At 37.0% G+C, this 19,469-nt stretch overlaps 1 protein-coding gene across 1 annotated transcript; it reads left to right on the top strand.

The window, feature by feature from the left end:
• The first annotated feature begins 455 nt into the window (after window positions 1-455).
• Window positions 456-17,643, top strand: LOC588680 (bifunctional purine biosynthesis protein PURH). Its single transcript, XM_030972651.1, has 17 exons — window positions 456-606; window positions 4,639-4,765; window positions 5,591-5,667; window positions 5,910-5,976; window positions 7,409-7,497; window positions 8,437-8,515; window positions 8,847-8,919; window positions 9,143-9,425; window positions 10,192-10,299; window positions 10,799-10,884; window positions 11,294-11,383; window positions 11,966-12,094; window positions 12,744-12,910; window positions 13,312-13,420; window positions 14,091-14,150; window positions 14,799-14,894; window positions 15,899-17,643. Exons 1-17 carry the CDS (start codon window positions 588-590, stop codon window positions 16,016-16,018), a joined length of 1,779 nt encoding a protein of 592 aa, XP_030828511.1. The 5' UTR covers window positions 456-587; the 3' UTR covers window positions 16,019-17,643.
• Window positions 17,644-19,469: the final 1,826 nt, after the last annotated feature.

The raw sequence follows: 19,469 nt of genomic DNA, 5'->3' as shown, positions 1-19,469 counted from the left end.
AAATTTGCTGATTTTATCACAAAATGCATAATGCGCTGAAATTCGGGGCTATGTCGCTCCACGACGTGTGTGACATCAGAAAGTTGACGAGATAAAAAAATACGCAACTGTATTGTCAACAAAGAACTCGCGAGCTAGCACCACAACAAATTCTGTGACTCGCAAAAGGGGGTTCCCCGAAAATTAAATACCCCGCGAAAGAAAATTTCCGGCGGTGTACTTATTTTGAAATAAAATTATTACGCAAAATGACGGTTCTTTAAAAAAAACAGAAATATTACAAAAATTGATGTTTTTATCAAAACATTATGATAACTTTTGTATAAAAAAAATGAAAGATATATATTAGGAAAAGCGCGGATGTAATAATGATACTTCATACTACTTTTCTTACTAGCGGATTTATCCTCTTACAAGAGTTGTGAAGAGATTTTTCGATACGTACGTACAGTACACGTGCTACTCTGCATTTTCACTGCATCACAGAATCCCTTTACTGGAGCTGGCGCGACTCGACAGACTGCCGATTTGTTTAGTATCTATCTCAGTATCACTTTCAGCATTGACTTGTTCTCAATTGCAGAAATATGGCAGCCCAAGAACTTGGTGAGCATATGTAGCATAATCCCATGCGCTGTTTGATTCCTAAGATCTTTTCCACAATCTCTGCTTTCTCTTGGAGATAGTCGAAGCTTCATGAGTCATGTAGATTCTAAATAGGTATTCCTTTTCTTGCCTTTCCCCATGACTCTCTTTGGAATATTCTCTAGCGTACATTGATGGATTTTATCAGACACTTTTTTCCATTAGTCAGTACAGCTAGAATTGGCAAAAAAATCATCCCAATTAACATCACACAAAATTTTCCTCATTTCTTCATAGTTCATTGCCTTTATTGAAGTCATAGATCTAGATCTAGACAGATTCTTTTTTCTCTTATGGTTCTTCACGTTGAAGTGTCGTGTTCATCAATAGACAGCAGTGGTCAGTGGTCACTCCTCCCCAGGGCCAGTAGACCGAATTTTCCGTCTCTTTCGTTCGTTAGCCTCTTATTGGGGTAGGGTCGGCCGGCTCTCTCTTTAGAGACGGAAACCGTCTATACACATTCCCTTGATAACGCCACGGCCATTTCAGGTCGTAGCGTTTTGCCCCCAAAATCCCCCAAAATGTCATTTTACCTCGTGAATATCCAAATGTAAATTAGGCCTAGGCTATAATACATCGGTTCCACTTACTAAATTTATTGAAATAATCCGTTTAATGGTCCCTTTTAAGAAAATTATGGGTCAAAATCGACATCCATGTTGAAAGTCTTGCAAGCCGTGTTAAATTCTCGCTGCCCGGAGTCATCTAAATCAATCTCAACCCTTCTAGTCTACGCCGAAGGCAAAATGATTATGAAGGAAAAACTGTGATAACGCCATTACGAACGTGTAGATGGCGCACAGTTTTTCCTTCATAATCATTTTGCCTTCGGCGTAGACTAGAAGGGATGAGATTGATTTAGATGACTCCGGGCAGCGAGAGTTTAACACGGCTTGCAAGACTTTCAACATGGATGTCGATTTTGACCCATAATTTTCTTAAAAGGGACCATTAAACGGATTATTTCAATAAATTTAGTAAGTGGAACCGATGTATTATAGCCTAGGCCTAATTTACATTTGGATATTCACGAGGTAAAATGACATTTTGGGGGATTTTGGGGACAAAACGCTACGACCTGAAATGGCCGTGGCGTTATCAAGGGAATGTGTATAGACGGTTTCTGTCTCTAAAGAGAGAGCCGGCCGACCCTACCCCAATAAGAGGCTAACGAACGAAAGAGACGGAAAATTCGGTCTACAGGGCCAGGGGAGGCAAATATTGATGTCGTAGATGAGGTCCAATTCATCAGTGAGCACAAGGTCCAGAATGTTAGCCTGTTGTCCTTCCCTAAATCTGGTAGCGCGTGATATGTGCTGGCAGAGGAAAAATGTCCTGCACTGCAGTTAAAAATTGATAAGCGGGCTGTTCGTCACTCCACTGTAGATGCCAGTTACTCCAGTTTATACTTGGAAAGTTAAAATCTCCTACAACAAGAATATGCCGCTCTTTTCTCAAGGTAATGCCGCGTACCAGTTTTCACAATAGTTTGTTGTTAAGTGATGTTGAAGATGGTCTGCGATATTACATGTACACACCCCAACAACAAAGGGATATTTTCAGAAAGAGTTACTGAAATCCATACAGATTCTGAGAAATCGGAGCTGTTCTGAATGTTGGTGGCAGATAAAGATTGCTTCATGTACATGAGGATGCCTCGCACCTTAGTTTTCATCAAAGTTACAAAAACTATCGTACCCTTGCAAACTCACAGATGTTGGATGCAGTGCAAAAGCTGAACTTTTAGGATTAGCCTCGGTAATCATAACACAGTTTGGATCATGTACATACACTAATTGTTGAAGTTCAATAAACTTATTCGTAAGTGAGTCAGCATTTGTATACAGTACTCTAAAACCATTACCATCTCTGAGTTTTCTTGATGGACAACTGTTTAAAATGCTGGCTGTACCCCGCCCCAGTCAATGCTGAGGAGGTACGTCTCCTCCCGCTGCCCCTTCAGATCTTGGGCCATCACCACTTTCCTTCACTTTTGTATTTATCCCATCATGTCCATGTTTTCTCCTGTGGTTCTTCTTAGCCATGATGATCCTCCCATTATGTATGAAGATGTCAGTTTCAGTTTCACCTTCATTCCTCCTTCTTTTGACCTCTTCCCACACAGTTCTCCTCTCCTTGTGCTGGGTAGGATTCAGATCCGGTGAGACATGTGTCAGTCCATCTCTCAGTGTTTCATAATTTGCGGGCAGATGAAAGGATATCATTCTTATGCCCATCGCCTCAAGTTTAACTAGCAGAACTTTGGGTTTATCCTTGCTCTGATGGACCCCACCAAGTCTAGTAACGTTCTTCATCTTGACCCCGGTAATCTCCATACCACTGGTGAAAAGACTCTTCACTCCATTATAGTCCTCTTTTTCTCGATTTGTGGCAATGTCTGCCTTAGACTCTGGGAGGTTGGAAATTACAACATTGTTTTTGCGTTTCTCTCTGTCCATGATTTCTTCCATTGTGGCGACATTGACACATTCAGTCAGGACGGTTGATAAACCTGGGAGTTTGAGTAGTCCCGGTGGTGAACCCGGAGCAGGACCAGAAATACTGGTACTGGCACTAGATCCATTACCAACAACATGGGCCCTCTTGTTAAGAGTTTTCAGGCTTTTGATTTCTTCTTTCACCTCTGTAATTTCCTTCTTAACATCAATGATGATTTGCTCAACTGTTTGTGAAGTAGATGATGATGATGAGCCATAGGCATGTCTCACAGCCTTAATTGCTCTGTCCTCACACTCCTTTCAAAACCAATGCAGGTTTGCATGATTAGACAGTACGTCATACATCTCAATTGGCACATCTTGGCATCGAAGACAAGCCCAACTCACATGTGTAGTTTCCTGTCCCCTGTGAAGCAGATGTCCCAGCTTTGATCTTGGAAGTTGCCTTCCTTCCTCCTTTCTCTACGTTTTCTTCAGGTTTTTCAAGCGATCTCTTTGCCTTTAGAATGGAACCACTACGACTGCGTTTAGCTGTTTTATCAACAAACTCTTTTCCAGATACAGCTTCCGCAATTTCTACAACACTTTCTTCATTTTCCTCCTTGCTTATGCCAAAAGGAGATAATTTAGTCAGTTTTTTCTGTATTTTTTCCATAGTTGATGATTCCTGATTAGCGGAATCTTTTTCATACAACTTGAAATAACCCCTAGAATCTACTAGTGTGCTAAATCCACAACGCGAAATTCCTCAAGCAAAATTTCCTTGAAGCCCGCGAAAGGGTTTAGCTTGAATATTAGAGCGAGAAGTGTGTGTATCATTGAGTGTAGCCTGTAGGCTTACTATAGGCTGATCTTAGTCCGATGTACTGCGATTGAATTAACAGACACTTTTTTCTAGTGCGAGTATGTAATAAGTTGAGAGCAATAATCCTCAATCTAAAATCAAAGAATAAATGCTCCAACAAAGAAAATCCAGCATAAATCCACAAAGAAGTTGATATCAGCCAAAAACTAGCTCAATAATTGAGATTCCAACGAATATATTTGCAAGTTTCGAAGGTTTTTTGGGAGCCTGATTTAGACACATCTGACATCCACGCGCGCACGCTCAGACACAATGCCAATTGTTGAGGCAAGCAGCAAGCAGCTGGTTCCATCTGTCTTAGAGGAGAGCATCAAGAGTCGACACTTGTTTATTGAGGAGGCGAGATAGCTCAGTCGGTAAAGCAGTGGTCTCTTAATCCGGCGACCCGGGTTCGAAACCAAGTCAACGCCCTAGTGCCCTTTGGTAAGGCATTAATTCTCATTACCAGGTCCCTCAGAGAGGACCTAAAGCTGTCGGTCCTCTGGTTGCTTATCAACAAGCATTTATGCTTTCTAAGCAGTCAGGTAAAATAACCACCACCACCACTACTACTTGTTTTAAAAAAAGCTCTAATTCCAAGCAGACAAGATGTTTCATTTGAAGGTAGACTACCATAAAACTTGGAACAAGCCTGTTTTCTAATCTTCTCTTTTCTCATTGTATTCACAGCAATCTTGAGTGTTTTCAACAAGGAAGGTCTGATTGACTTTGCCACCCAGCTTCATCGCTTAGGTCTACAGCTGATTGCCTCTGGAGGAACATCCAAGGCTCTCAAGGCGGCTGGTATCCCTGTCAAGTAAGACCATTCTATCTTTCTCCTACCAAAGTGGTCCTGGGGGGGGGGGTGTTTCACATAGATTCTAAGTCCAACTTAACTCTAAGTTGGACTTTAAAATTATGGAGAGCCATTTGTAGCCTCAAAATAAAATATATTCAAAAGCAAAAATTTGTTTCTAGTTAAAATAAAAGTTTCATACAAAAGGAAAAAGCAGGAGACCATATGTCATAAGCGTAAATGCTTGAACATGACCGTGGCCTCTGCCGAGTTAACAAAATAAAAGAACAACCCATGCAACTGCATTGTATTCAATGTTAAATAAGATATAATTGAAGTGATTAAAAGTGAGCATGGCTGAATTAATTTTGAGCGAAAATAACAAAACAAATTTAGTGAAATATTTTGTGTTGAGAAGTGCATTTGTGCAAGGTGCAAAAATTTAGCTTGGTGGAATAAAAAGAGACTAATACCGTGATATTAATTGTGTGTTGGTTTCAGTTACGGGTGATAATATTAAATGTATGCAGGGTCCATTCCTGTCGACAAACAAAGACAGAACAATTCAAGACATAACAAATTAGATAATTTTTAAATTTCTATGTAAGATCTAGTAAACTATACTGAGTATATGGTAGGAATACTCCCCAAGGAGTGAAGATGGTGCACATTGTGTGTAAATGAATGCAAGTACTAAGGTAATGCGATCTGTAAAGTTGGTAGAGATGGTATTTCGTTTTAAATGCTATATTGATCCAGATTATTATTATTGTTGATACATTTAATATTAATAATATTACCTATCCTCGCATCATTCATATGATGCTCCTTGTTTTATCATGACAGAGATGTGAGTGACATCACAGGAGTAGCTGAGATGCTTGGAGGGAGGGTCAAAACCCTCCATCCAGCCGTCCATGGAGGTAAGAAATTTCTTTTGAAATCAAGGCTCTAAATTAAAACCGTCTTGTGTACATGATCTTAGTATAATGCTAGACATGGTAAATTATCTTTTGACGCTATGTGTATAAATCCAGTTGATCCTTTGAAATTGTGAAAAACGTGTCCCCATTGTTTATCTTCTTAGTTTTGTTGCATAACCCTTGAGAAAATGATCCAAAAGAACTACTAATTAAATTAAGTTATTTTGTTGTCTCTTTATCAGGTATCCTGGCAAGGAAAACTGAGGAAGATGCTGCTGATCTGCTGAAAAATAACTACCAATACATCAGGTAGGCATTTACTTCAATATTTACTTTGACCCCGGCGTAGTGGTCCACCTACACACCCCCAATCAGTTATACCGAGAGGAAAGACCTGAGGGTTACAGCAATTCAGTTCACTTTTCGCACTTTTCTTTTTTCCAGGCACAGATGACGCCAAATTAGTAATAATAATAATTATTATTATCTATACATGTACAAGGCATTTTAGCTGCTAAATAAAAAGTTGCATTTTGTACACTGCTCTGAATATGTAGCTGTAGACCGTAGACCACTGTACTAAATCAGAGGGGGATATTGAGCCATATTCCATCAGTGCGCTTGCGCAGTAGGATTCAATTTACACGCGATAACAATCATTGTTACGTCACAATTACATACCTGCCTCAATAACCTGAAATCAGCATACCTGCCAACCACCCCGATTTAGGCGGAGTTTCTCCGCATTTTTCATACCAACTCCGAATTCCGAGTGCATGCCTCAAAACTCTGATTTTTTTTAATTTTATTTATTTTTTATTTTATTTATTTTTTTTAAATAATTTTTTTAAATTAATATTTTGTGTGTGCGTCCGCCATTTTCAATAGCAAAATGTCCATTCTGTCCTGTAAAGTATCCTACAAGCATCTCACATCAGCAATTTGGGGACGTTTATCCATACCTGCGTATAGCCCACGTGTATTTATATTACATGTGCAGTTGATACGCCGTGCATAAACACTGTATACATTGGCATGTTTTCTTCAATGCTTGTGCGATGACTGCGATCTTGAAAGCTTGTTATTTACCGGACTTCCTTGGATTTATTTTGGATTACTACTACTATATACCTTTGCAAAATAGGGCTCCTAACTGAGGTGGGTAGTGAAACATGTAGTTTTGTGAGTGTTCACATTTCAAAAATTCTTTATGTGTGGGGCGAAAAGGTTGAAGGAAAAGGCCCATTTGCACCATTAAAATGGAGAGAAAAAAAAATAGACCCTAAAGTCCTGTGTACCCCCCCCCCCCCCCCCCCCAATCTACGGGCTACTACCCCAATCCTTCGGTGGTTCGCGACCTCGTAGTCCATCCAGAAAAATTTACTCCTAATTTCTCTTGTCTCAGGTTGGCAGGTATGAATCAGATGGACTGGCAAACAGACGGGAGTAAAAATCAAGATTGATACCAAAGTTGTATATCATTTGTAAAAAAAATGCCTTGTACAGGTAATAATAATAATATTGACAGGGCTTCTTTTGGGGTACATCAGAAATATTGACCGCGCTAACACCATATTGCACTCGTCTTCGACTCTTCGGCAATATGATCTTAGCTTGGTCAATATTTCTGATATACCCCTCAAGCCCAGTCAATATAATATAAATATTCAATTATTTTCAGAGCGAATAGATAATTAGATGAATATTTGTTTAACAAGTTATACTGTGTATGATCTTGCAGGGTGGTAGCATGTAACCTGTATCCCTTTGAGCAGACTATCGCCAAACCGGAAGTAGCCGTGGCAGATGCTGTGGAGAACATCGATATTGGTAAATTCTTGATTCATCTCACATTTTCCTTAATATTTTTGTGGAAATTGAAATAATTTTACTTCAGAATTAGAGAATGTAATGTTTACAGTGGGCTTACGTTTCCTGTTCCTGGGGTTTACTGTAAAGAATAAGTTTTTGAATTATGTACTTGAGACAAGGTACAGTTCATGAAGCCCCTGTGAAGTGTATTTTATTTCCTCCTTATTTTTAAAGGCATTGTTTAACAATGTTAAATCTGAGATGCACAGCCCTACCTGTTAAAAGTGTCTGTGATTTGGTGTAATGTTGAAACCCTAAAAAAAAATCGTGTTTCAAAATGATCTAGAAGTGCCTCAAAAAAGTAAAAATCTTTGAGTGACCGCTTTTACCATACTCATTTCCCCCAATAGACTGTAGTGCTATGAAAACCGTTTGGCAAACGGTTTTCAAAATTTATAATTCCAATCAAAATATCTTGATAATCAGAATGGCTTGTAAAAGTCATGGGGGTTCCTGACTGACCTTAAGGTTTATAATTATCATTGCCGCATGAGCTAAATCCAGGATTTTGTTTCAGAATCTGAGACAAAGATACCCAATCCCTTTAAGTCATTTATAAGTCATGGTATGATAGCCTCGACTTGTCTGAAATTTAGTCTATTCATGTACTTTCTAGGACTATTGATAGCTACAACTTTCCTCCAATGTCTCTTTGTTAACTCTACGAGGTGTATGTATGTTTGTTGTTTTTTCACTTGGTAAACGTAGCTGCTTGATGATTTAATATTGCTTGAATTGTAACCTGTGTGTAATTTAATTTCTAGCTTTCCAAAACTCAATGGGAACTTTCATCTCCCACATCTCTCGTAAAGGATATGGTTGCTTCAGGATCGTGGTCTTTACCAACATTGCATTGCGACATTGAATGAATGAAGTTATTTTGGTTTCCTCATTTAGGTGGTGTGACTCTCCTGAGGGCTGCAGCTAAGAATCATGCTAGAGTAACCACTGTGTGCGATCCCACAGACTACTCCAAGTAAGTTTGATTTCCTGATAAAAAAAGTCTTGTGGAAAGCTTTAACATTTTGAGAAAAGGCAGACACCATGCTGTATACATGTATTGATTGATATATATTCATCAATTTTGTTTTTTTAAGAACTTTGATTTATGATAAGCTTTCGTGTCCTAGGTTATAATTTATTAAATGTTTTCAAGAGATTATTAAAATCATGTTGAAGTATATTTAAGAAGTTTTATGATGTTACTCTTTATTCCTGAATGTATTTTTTTCTTCCCCTTTCATGAATTAAAGATTGCTTTTCTTTTTTTTAAATAATAATTTGTTCTCTTATGTTCATTTTGTCAGCATTATCCAAGAGATGGTTGAGAGGCCAGATAATGATACAACCATTGAGAGTAGGAAGGCACTAGCAGTCAAGGTATAGTTGCTCATTTTTCTTTTCCATAAAACAGTTTTGAAATTCCAAATTCTCAAATTTTCCTAACAGAAAAGTGCTACTAGTGATTTGGTGCAATAGTTGTGATATTTTCAAAGATGCACCAAATTTGACCTTTTGCTCTGTTTCTCTCTCTCTCCCTCTCCCTCTCTCTCTCTCTCTCTCTCTCTCTCTCTCTCTATCTCTCTCTCTCTATCTATCTCAGGCCTTCAATCACACAGCCACCTACGACATGGCCATCTCCAACTACTTCAGGCAGCAGTACAGCGAGGGTCAGTCCAACCTTCCTCTGCGGTACGGCACCAATCCTCACCAGAAACCGGCCCAGCTATCCACCTTCCTCCCCAAGCTACCGCTAGAGGTCATCAACGGGTCACCAGGATTCATCAATCTCTGCGATGCTTTCAATGCTTGGCAGCTGGTTAAGGAACTCAAAGCTGCTCTGGGTCTCCCTGCTGCTTCTTCCTTCAAGCATGTCAGTCCTGCAGGTATATTTCAAACCATTTTGCCTCTGGATAATTGACAGACAATTCCAAAGAATGATTGATGAAAGATAGATCAGCATTCCATATACTGTAAAAGAAAAAAACGAGGTACATTCAATTTTGCGGTTTTTGCGCTAAGATCGGCAAGCACGAATTTTAGACCTCACACAAATATAAGTATGCATGTTTTGAACGGGCTGAATTGCGTGCAACCCACAAATATATTTTGGGGTCGCTCAGCGTGAAAAATGAATCATGCGAAAATAACAGCATTTACAGTAACAGGTGAACAGTTTTTAATAGGCAGTCAATCATCAGGTTTTGTGTATAATACTCTTTAAAGAATGCTATCTGTATGTAGGGAGATACAGTATCACAAGTTTTTCCCTACAAAGAAGGGAATGCTAGTGCCTATGCTAGTGAAAAAAAGTCCTTTGTTATTGATTGAAAATGTTCCTGATAGTCTGCTTTATTACAGATGGCTTTGAAACATAACATGCATTGTGACTGTTTACATCCATCATGTAAAGTTCTGGAAATGGATATATGTATTATGAAACTTATGAATGTTATCGTGATACATGAAGCAAAGAGAAAGTTACAGGAACGTAGTCCACTTCCAAAGCTAGAATGAGGAAGATAAAAATTGTGGATAATCAAGGGCTCATTTGACAACACCTATTTAAGTATATGAAAGTCTGGTGGGTCAAAGATCTTCAATACTCGCTTGAAGTAAAGTAATAGAGAACTGTAACTGTCTTACTTGCAGGTGCTGCTGTTGGAGTTCCCTTGTCCGCTGAGGAAGCTAAGGTTTCTATGGTGGATGACATGATAGACACGCTTACTCCATTAGCTACAGCATATGCAAGGGCAAGGGGTAAGATATCTCTACTAAGCTAGTTTGCTATCTAGTGGGTTATATATCTATGGTTACAGTAGATGACATACGGTACGAGATTAGTAGCTACATTAGCTACAGCATATGATAGGGCAAGGGGTAAGATATCTCTTCTAAGCTAGTTTGCTATCTAGTGAGTTATATGTCTGTGGTTGATGAAATACAAGATGAGTAGCTAAATTAGCTACAGCATATGATAGGGCAAGGGGTAAGATATCTCTACATAGCTAGTGTGCTATCTAGTGAGTTTTATGTCCATGGTAGATGAAATACGAGATGAGTTGCTACATTAGCTACAGCATATGCCAGGGCAAGGGGTAAGATATTTCTACAAAGCTAATGTGCTATCTAGTGAGTTATATATCCATGGTAGATGACATACGAGATGAGTAAATTGACCTTCCCCATGTTACTGTGTATGAAATGACAAGTGTATCATTGTGATTCTGACAACGTGTTTCTGTGTATTGAATAACAGGTGCAGACAGAATGTCATCTTTTGGTGATTTTGTTGCTCTTTCCGATGTCTGTGATCTACCAACAGCTAAAATCATCTCTAGAGAGGTAATTTGTCCATTCAATATTTTATTTCATAGTGATATATGATAGTATTTTGTTCCTCCTCCCCCCTCTCTCTCTCTCTCTCTCTCTCTCTCTCAAAGATTTGTGCATTTGATTTAAATACATTTAAAAAAATGGTCAATTAGCTTCTCAACCTTGAAAGTTTACAGTATTTTGTGTATGTGTTGGTGTGTGTGTGTGCATGTGTGGGTATGGTGACTGAATTCATTTTTTTGTGAGAGCCCCATTTATAAGCAATTTGCTCCTTTGTGGTCCTGATCATATATTTGCTTTGTACTATGTATGTTTTATGTATTCTATTTTCTATTGTATGTTTTGCTTTCACATGTATATATGGTTAATAAATTCAAATTCACAACCTCTTTCAATACTTCTCCTCTGTACTTACCAGGTCTCTGATGGCATCATTGCCCCAGGATATGACCCTGAGGCTCTAGCTGTGCTAGCCAAGAAGAAAGGAGGCAAATATTGTGTGCTTAAGGTAAGGGCAACAACCCTGCTGTGTCGTAATGCTAGGGTCTATGCAAATTATAACATTCCTCCTCCCTCTCGTCTCTGTCAAAGGAAAAGTGGTCAATAAGGCCTGTGTCAATAGATCCCTCCTCAAAATCATGAGGAAAATACATTTTCAGTTTGTTGCGCATATTATGACAAGAGAAGGCACAGTAAACAGGATACTGACTTCACATTACAAAGAACCAGAGATAGAAGTAGATGGAAAGCCCTGATTGCCAGACAAGGAACCAAGCAAGCAATAACATTCCAAATGCAATTGTAATATCCTAACCATTGCTCATAAAGATATTAATGGATTGAAGGTGACAGATCATTGTAGCTACAGGGGACAGAGGAATGTTCTACAAAGATTTATCAGTAAACTCTTGAGTTTCACCTATGTAGGTTGAACACTGAACACTATAAAAGTATCAATACAAATAATTGTATAAATTTGAATATCATGTCAGTTTGTACAGCACTTGTTGGGTATTTAGCTCCTACATATGATATAGATGCATACAAACTTGAATTTAATATGAATATTTATTGTTGACATCGATTTCAGATGGATCCTACCTATGAGCCTGATGCAATGGAGACACGTACATTGTATGGAATGCAGCTGACTCAGCTCAGGAACAACGCAGACATCACCAAGAAAATGTTTGGCAATGTGGTTACAGACAAGAACGTGGTATGTGGTTCAGCCGACATTTCGCTTTGTAGAAATCACTGTATGGTCATTGCTGACAGTTTGTATTGCTGGAGTCTTCGCATTATGATGTAGACTTAGGTTTATGAATTGGCGTCTGAGATGAGAGGACTGAATCCTTGGGTGCTACATCGAACTTTGACTTATTCCTTTCGGTTCATCATACCGCCATTGGAGCATTTCTCTCCTGCAGAGCTTTGTTTTGATTAGAGGGAGAGGCCTCTCTTGATTATCAGAGCATGTTGATCAAAACCAAGGGGGTGTTTCACAAAACTTGTCATCAGTGACAAATGACAGTTTCTGTTATAACCTAGTATAATCCTTGATTCTGATTGGTTACCAGCAAATTTATCAATGATATTTGTCATTTGTCATTGAAAAAAGGGTTTGTGAAACACCATCCAGGAGTAGGTGCTGCCCACCATAAAATTATCCAGTAAATTTCAACAAATACAGTCAAACCTGTCTACAGCTACCGCCCAAGGGAAACACAAAAAGTGTCCTTTGTAGACGGGTGATCTTTGTAGACAGGTTCCTTTAGTACACGATTCAATGAGAAACCATTTTCAAGGGAAACAGCAAATGTGGCCTTTGTACTCGTTTTTAAAGTCTCTTTAATTTGTATTGACAGTTGAGTGACGGCGCCCTTCGTGACCTGATTGTTGCCACAATAGCAGTCAAGTACATCCAATCTAACTCGATCTGCTACGCTAAGAACGGTCAGGTCATCGGCACAGGAGCAGGCCAGCAGTCCCGTATTCACTGCACAAGACTTGCGGGAGACAAGGCTAACAACTGGTAAGATTACTTGTGTGGCAACTCATATTCTATTGACGAGTTATCGGTACACTTTGATGTTTTATGTTTCAAGATGCATGTAATATAGCACTTCTTTCTTATATGTCTATGTATTTGAATAGAATACATTTCATGGACAACTTTGTGATTGCAAAAGGACATTGAGACATTTATTTCATAATACATATTTGCCATTAACAAGTGCTAAGCAATCAACATTTCTCTTCAACTTTAATATTGTTTTGATGTTGAGATAACACCCTTATCCAAACTGCTGATATCAATGGATTAGAAAAAAATACAGATGAATGTATTACCAAAATTGTTAGCATGTATTCGTATTTATTACAAGGTTTGTTGTTTCACAAATGACATGTCCTAATATATATCTTTGTCATCAGGTGGCTCCGTCATCACCCCAATGTTCAGTCAATGAAGTTCAAGCCTGGTGTGAAGAGAGCCGAGATGTCCAATGTCATAGATGTCTATGTGAACGGAACTGTAGGAGAGGTAAGAAATAAATGCATAAAGATGTAGCATTTAAAATGTTTGGGATGTAGTTGTAAACTACACTGGGCATTATTTATGTACATGAGATTGTGCACTCAAGAAAAGTTGCAAGTAAAAATAACCCTGATGAATTAATTGAAATGGAAATCTATTTACACGTTGGTGAAAGTTATTTTTCTCGCTTTGTAACAGTCTATTGATATGCATCTATATATATATATATATATATATATATATATATATATATATATATGATATTGGTTGTACCATTTATCGCAGACCGTATGTCGTGCAAACTTAATTGTTCATTTTGTTTGACCTTTACTTTCCTCTCACCCTAGTACCCTTGACAATTCTCGCACTGATTGTTTACTATATGACATTGTACTCCTTTTCCCTGTTGTTATCATCTCCAATCTGATGTCGGCTTTCTCTAGTTCTATCTTTTCTTCACTGCTCTACCCACCTCCTCTGCCTACCTACCTTTGGTCCTCTTCAACTCTCTCTGTCTACATCCTCATCGTACAAAACTTATTTTTACGTAAATTGCCCAACTAAATCTATTTTATGAATGTAGTTTACCACTGTCTATGATTATGATTATTTATTTTCTGAATGGATAATAAATGCTTAATTTTAATTTCAATGATATTTTTATGTCACCTTGCAGGACATGAGCCGAGAGACTTGGGAAGGGATGTTGGAAAATCCACCTGCCATTCTGACCGAGGTAAGCATGAAATACTGATTAATGTTAACTTTACCCAAGTGCAAAGTAATAGAGTGATGGAAAAGTATCAACTTAGTACAGCTCAAAGGTATAGACCAATTTTGGAAACGCCCCCCTCTCAAAAAATGAAATGGAAGCTCTTATTACCAATCATGTGAAAGAATATGTTTTGACTAATACGTGATGATACACATCTTGCCGGGAAACCGCCTACTAATTGATATATTTGGTAAATTATCATGTCGATCCGGCCTGGAAAGATGTCACAAATGCACTTCAACATTGGGCATATATATCTGCTTTTTTGCGAATTTAGGTTGAAGTATTGCCATCTAAACCTCTGAAGGCAATATTTAAACAATATTGAATAGATTTGTTTGCACCCAAAACCTTTGAACCTCAATTTTACCACTACTGGTCTTCATCTTTAAAGACTTTTGAATAGGACTAAGTAAATATGGATTATGCATTGCCCTCTGTTTTTATCTTGCCATATTTGTTTAATACAATGTGAAGCTGCTATTTTATGATAGTAATTGTGATAATGAAGATGTTTATACATTGCCCACTATATCCACCAGAATTGGGTTCTCAAGACATTTTGCATCACTACCTTTATAACTTGATATGATTGTTGTATTTATCCAGGCTGAACGCAAGGAATGGATCTCACAGCTGAGTGATGTCGCTTTGAGTTCAGATGCTTTCTTCCCATTCAGAGACAACATTGACCGAGCTAGTCAGGTATGCCTTCATTAACCCATCGACTACTGAATTCTTTCATTCCCATAGGCTTAATCCAGGAATGGAGAATTCATAGTTATTTGACCAATAAAAAGACAAAATTAGGCCATTTAATTTTGTTTACATGTTTAGTTTCCCCGCTCACTTCCTTTTTGGGGGCTGTTTTCTTTTTTTTATTTTTTATTTTTTTTAATTTAATTTGATTTATTAAAACAAAAATTTAAACATGAAAAACACTGCTAAAATGGATCTATTTCTGATTTAAAAAAAAAATCCTGAGGGCCATCTTGAAAAATAGCCCGACTGTCAGGGAAAATGTACCAAGCGGTAGTTAAAAAATAAAAAATAAAAAAAAGGAAGGACATTTAACATGTTTTGTTTTTTATTTAGCCTTATCATCTTGCCATTGTTAATGATACAGACTACCTGGAGCACATTATGAAAATCACTGGTATCTTTGTATGAGAAACTAGTCAAATTATGTTAAATAAAGAAAGCATAAAGTTGATGTGCTTTATAATTTCAGAGTAAGCACCATATCACCCCATTTCTATGATATACTAGGCAAGATTGAAATGATCCTTCAGTATAGTATTATGGTTAACCTTAAAAAATGTTTTTGAATCAAAGTACAATTTACCTTTTGGTAGTGGGAGTAATCTAGTCAGCTTTTACTCCAATTTAGGAATATAAAATATTTATGTTTGCAATTTACTTTTGCACATTTGTGTGAAGCCTTGATATCAGTAAAAGTGGTTGTAACTTACGTTTTGTCAGCAGTGTTCAAATTGCAATAAGATAAAACATAGACTATAAGTCAGTTGCATGTTGTCAACATACAAGGATTTCATGTTTTGGAGAGTTTCAAATTTTCAGTAATTACTGCATCCTTTGAATAACAAAAACACTCTTTTTGTGTAATGGCAGTTATATATTACACAGTGGCGTGCCCTTCATTGCTAGCTCCTTTAACCTTTAAATATATATTTTTATCTTTAAAACAGAGTGGCGTGTCCTACATTGCTAGTCCTAAAGGAGCTTTGGCAGACCAGGCTATCATCGAGGCATGTAATGAACACCACATCATCCTCTCCCATACTGACGTCAGACTGTTCCATCATTAGAATGCATGCCAGTAATCAGATTACAGTATTACCTGTGTTTAAAAAGGTATATAGGGATTAATGTCTATGTACTAGCAAACATGAATGCCTAATACTAACCTAATCTCTGCCACAGTGAGTCAAGTGTATCTACATTTTACTCCATGTAGTCTATTCTAAATGTAGCTTCTTTATTTTTCTTCTTTAGGCTGATTTGTGCTATAGTGCATAGGTGTATAAAAATCCACCCATTGATTATTGGACGGGCTTAGCCTTTATATTCCAATGAAAATTATTGATTGATTGAATAATACCTGTTGAAGCTGAAAGCTTAAATTCGTCTCTGAAGAGAGTTCTTGTTTTGTTAAGTGTTCAGGTTGTCCCACAACACATAGTTTTGTGTAAGAAATATTTATTACCCATTTTGCCAACTTATCTGTAATAAAGCTTTTTGTATTGAAATAGATGCGTTTACTGCATCACATTTAATTTTCAGTATAATTTAAGGCAAGACTTAGTTATCAAAGAGGCCTGTTGAAGCTGATTATTGAAATTTATCTCTGAAGAGAGTTCTTGTTTTGTTAAGTGTTCAGGCTGTTCCACAACACATAGTTTTGTTTATGAAGTATTTGTAACTTATTTTGCCAGCTTGTCTGTAATGAAGCTTTTTGTATTGAAATAGATGCATTTACTGCATCACACATTTAGTTCTTCAATATATTTTAAGGCAAGACTTAAGTTCACAAAGAGGCTTCTTTGTTTTTTGCACAAATTCTCCTTTGATCATCATTGAAATGTACTATTCATTCAGTACTGATTTGAATTTATTCATTAAATTTTGTAGAAATTGAATAATGAAAGAAATCTTTAATGTACACAGTTTATATAGTGTGCATAAAATTGAAGTCATGTGTACTGTGACCATATTCTGATCTTATGCTAATTACAATATAATTTTTGTTCTGAATGTTTTGGGGGTCATGATACTCCATCTATGTAGTATGTTATCAGTTTGTAAGAAATATGTCAAACATTCCACTATTCAGTTTGTGATCATGCACTTAATGTTCTTCTAAATGTTGTATCATTGCCAGTTTTAATTGTCGTCATTTTGCAAGATTGCATTCAACGGCTCTTGTAGATCTGTTTTCATAAAGTATTACTATCAGTACAAAACAGAAAGCCATGTCCTGTTAAGAATCATGTCTCAGTTTTTCAATGTGACCCAAGTTGTAAAAATAGTAAAGATCTCAGTTTGAGATTTCTTCACTTTCTAAAGAATGCATTATATTTCATTTATTGATTCTATATTTCAAGATGACTGTCGATGAATAAATGGTGAAACATGCATAACTATGTCACTTAAATTTTGTTCAACTGTTTGGACTTCATGAAAAATATTGTATTAATGACAGGTCTGAAATATTTACACTTTGTGTTCTGAATACGGTAATCACACTACGTGTGAGCTTATATGTTTGTTATAAATGCAAGTGATATGTTTGCATTAAATGCAATTGATATGTTTGTATTAAATGCAAGTGATTTGTTTGTATTAAATGCAAATGATATGTCTGTATTAAATGCAAGTGATATGTTTGTATTAAATGCAGCTTTGATTTTCTTTGGTCACCATGATCCCTGTAGCTTTCATAAATAGTGCTTTGTTTTTATTGTCTTTGTTTGAGATTAGGAGTACGAAAAGTGAGGAAATGGATCTCATCAAAATGTTTGTTTGTGAAAATATGGTGACGAGGCTTGATGTGATTTGATTGATGGTGCAATGGTCATTGCAATTATACATATCGTTGGTTAAAGTACTAATACATGTGTTGCATCCAAACCCCATTTTGATTAATGCATGCAGATGCATATAAACTTAGTGATTTATACAGTAATGACAGGTCGAAAATTCCATATGATATATGGGTATTTAAAAGAGGAGGGGGGGGGGGGGGCTTGGGGGCAGTTAACCCCACAATTGGTTCATTTGAGAGGCTCGTATAAAAAAAGGAAAAGGGGCTCTTATCCAAAGGGAATATGGTACTTATTAGAAAGGAAATGGCACATGTCAAAATAAAAGTGGCGCTTATCAGAGGTGAAGTGTGGCATTTAAGAGAAAGAGAAGGGGGAGTTCTCATTACGAAGGAAAAAGTACACTTATTTAAAAGGAAAAGGGGCACGAGTCAAAATAAAAAAGGGCAAAATATCAGAGATGAAAAGGGAATTTCTCACACCCGAAAATACGTACTCACGAGAGATCGATGAAAAGAGAGTAAAAGGGGGCATTTGGGGTTGCCTGAAAAAGGAGGGCACAGTTCGTCAGCACATTTGCCAGCATATTTTTCACGTTTTTTAGGTAGTTTCAACGACACCGTACATTGCGTGATCACTTCCCAATAAATATCCAAACAACTTTAGACGGGAAAAGCTCTGAATATAAAGATGCTTCAATAAGAAGTGCAGATGATTTTATCTCCTTTAAACATATAAATTTGAAAAAATTTGCTAAGAAATGTGAAGAGATGATTACAAATGATCTCATACTTATAAATAATGATATACAGGAAATATATGATAATTTCATGAAATATTTAAAACTGTGTATAAAAGAAACTGTACCGAAAAGGAGAAATGTCTCTAAAAATCCGGTGCCTTGGTGGACCAAAGAATGTACAGAGAAAATCAAAGAGAGAAATAGAATGTGTAATAAGATGTCACGGAAAATAACTTTTGAAAAGGTAGATGAGTACTTAAAAAAGAAAGCAGAAGCACAGCGTGTGCTCCGCCAAGCAGAACGAAATTACTGGCGAGCATTTTGCACAAAGCTTGATCAGTATATGCCAGAATCTAAGATCTGGGCTTGTATAAAACGGCTGAATGGTGTACTAATAAAAAAAACAAAAAATATGTCAACATTGATTGTAAATAGTAAAGATATTGTCTCCGATCAGGAGAAAGCAAATGCCTTTGGAAATTACTTTCAAAAAATAGGAATAAAAGACAGGGATACTAATAAGGAATTACCGAAGGCACCAAATAATGACATTCATATTTTAAATGTAGATCATGTTATAAATGAACCCTTTTTTATAACAGAATTTGAAAAGGCAGTGCAATCGCGAAAAAAGACTGCCCCAGGAAAAGATAATATACCTTACGTTGTTTATGAAAATCTGCCAAAAGCAAACAAGGAAATCATGCTGAACATTATTAACTTAATATGGAAAACCGGGGAAATTCCAATTCAACTAAAGCATTCTATAATAATCCCTATTCTCAAACATGGAAAAGATCCCAGAAATACATCGTCATATAGACCAATCTCTTTAACATCATGTTTTGCCAAAATAATTGAACGAATGATAAAAGAAAGATTACAATGGTATGTTGAAAAGCATGAATTATTACCCAATTTTTTAAGTGGATTTAGGAAAGGTCGTAGTGTGACGGACAATATTGTACAATTAGA

This window comes from Strongylocentrotus purpuratus, unplaced genomic scaffold, assembly GCF_000002235.5.
Source record: "Strongylocentrotus purpuratus isolate Spur 01 unplaced genomic scaffold, Spur_5.0 spur5_scaffold_6, whole genome shotgun sequence".
Taxonomy (NCBI): Eukaryota; Metazoa; Echinodermata; class Echinoidea; order Camarodonta; family Strongylocentrotidae; genus Strongylocentrotus; species Strongylocentrotus purpuratus.
The sequence above is the reverse complement of the archived record's forward strand: the minus strand, read 5'-3'. Positions and strand labels throughout refer to the sequence as shown.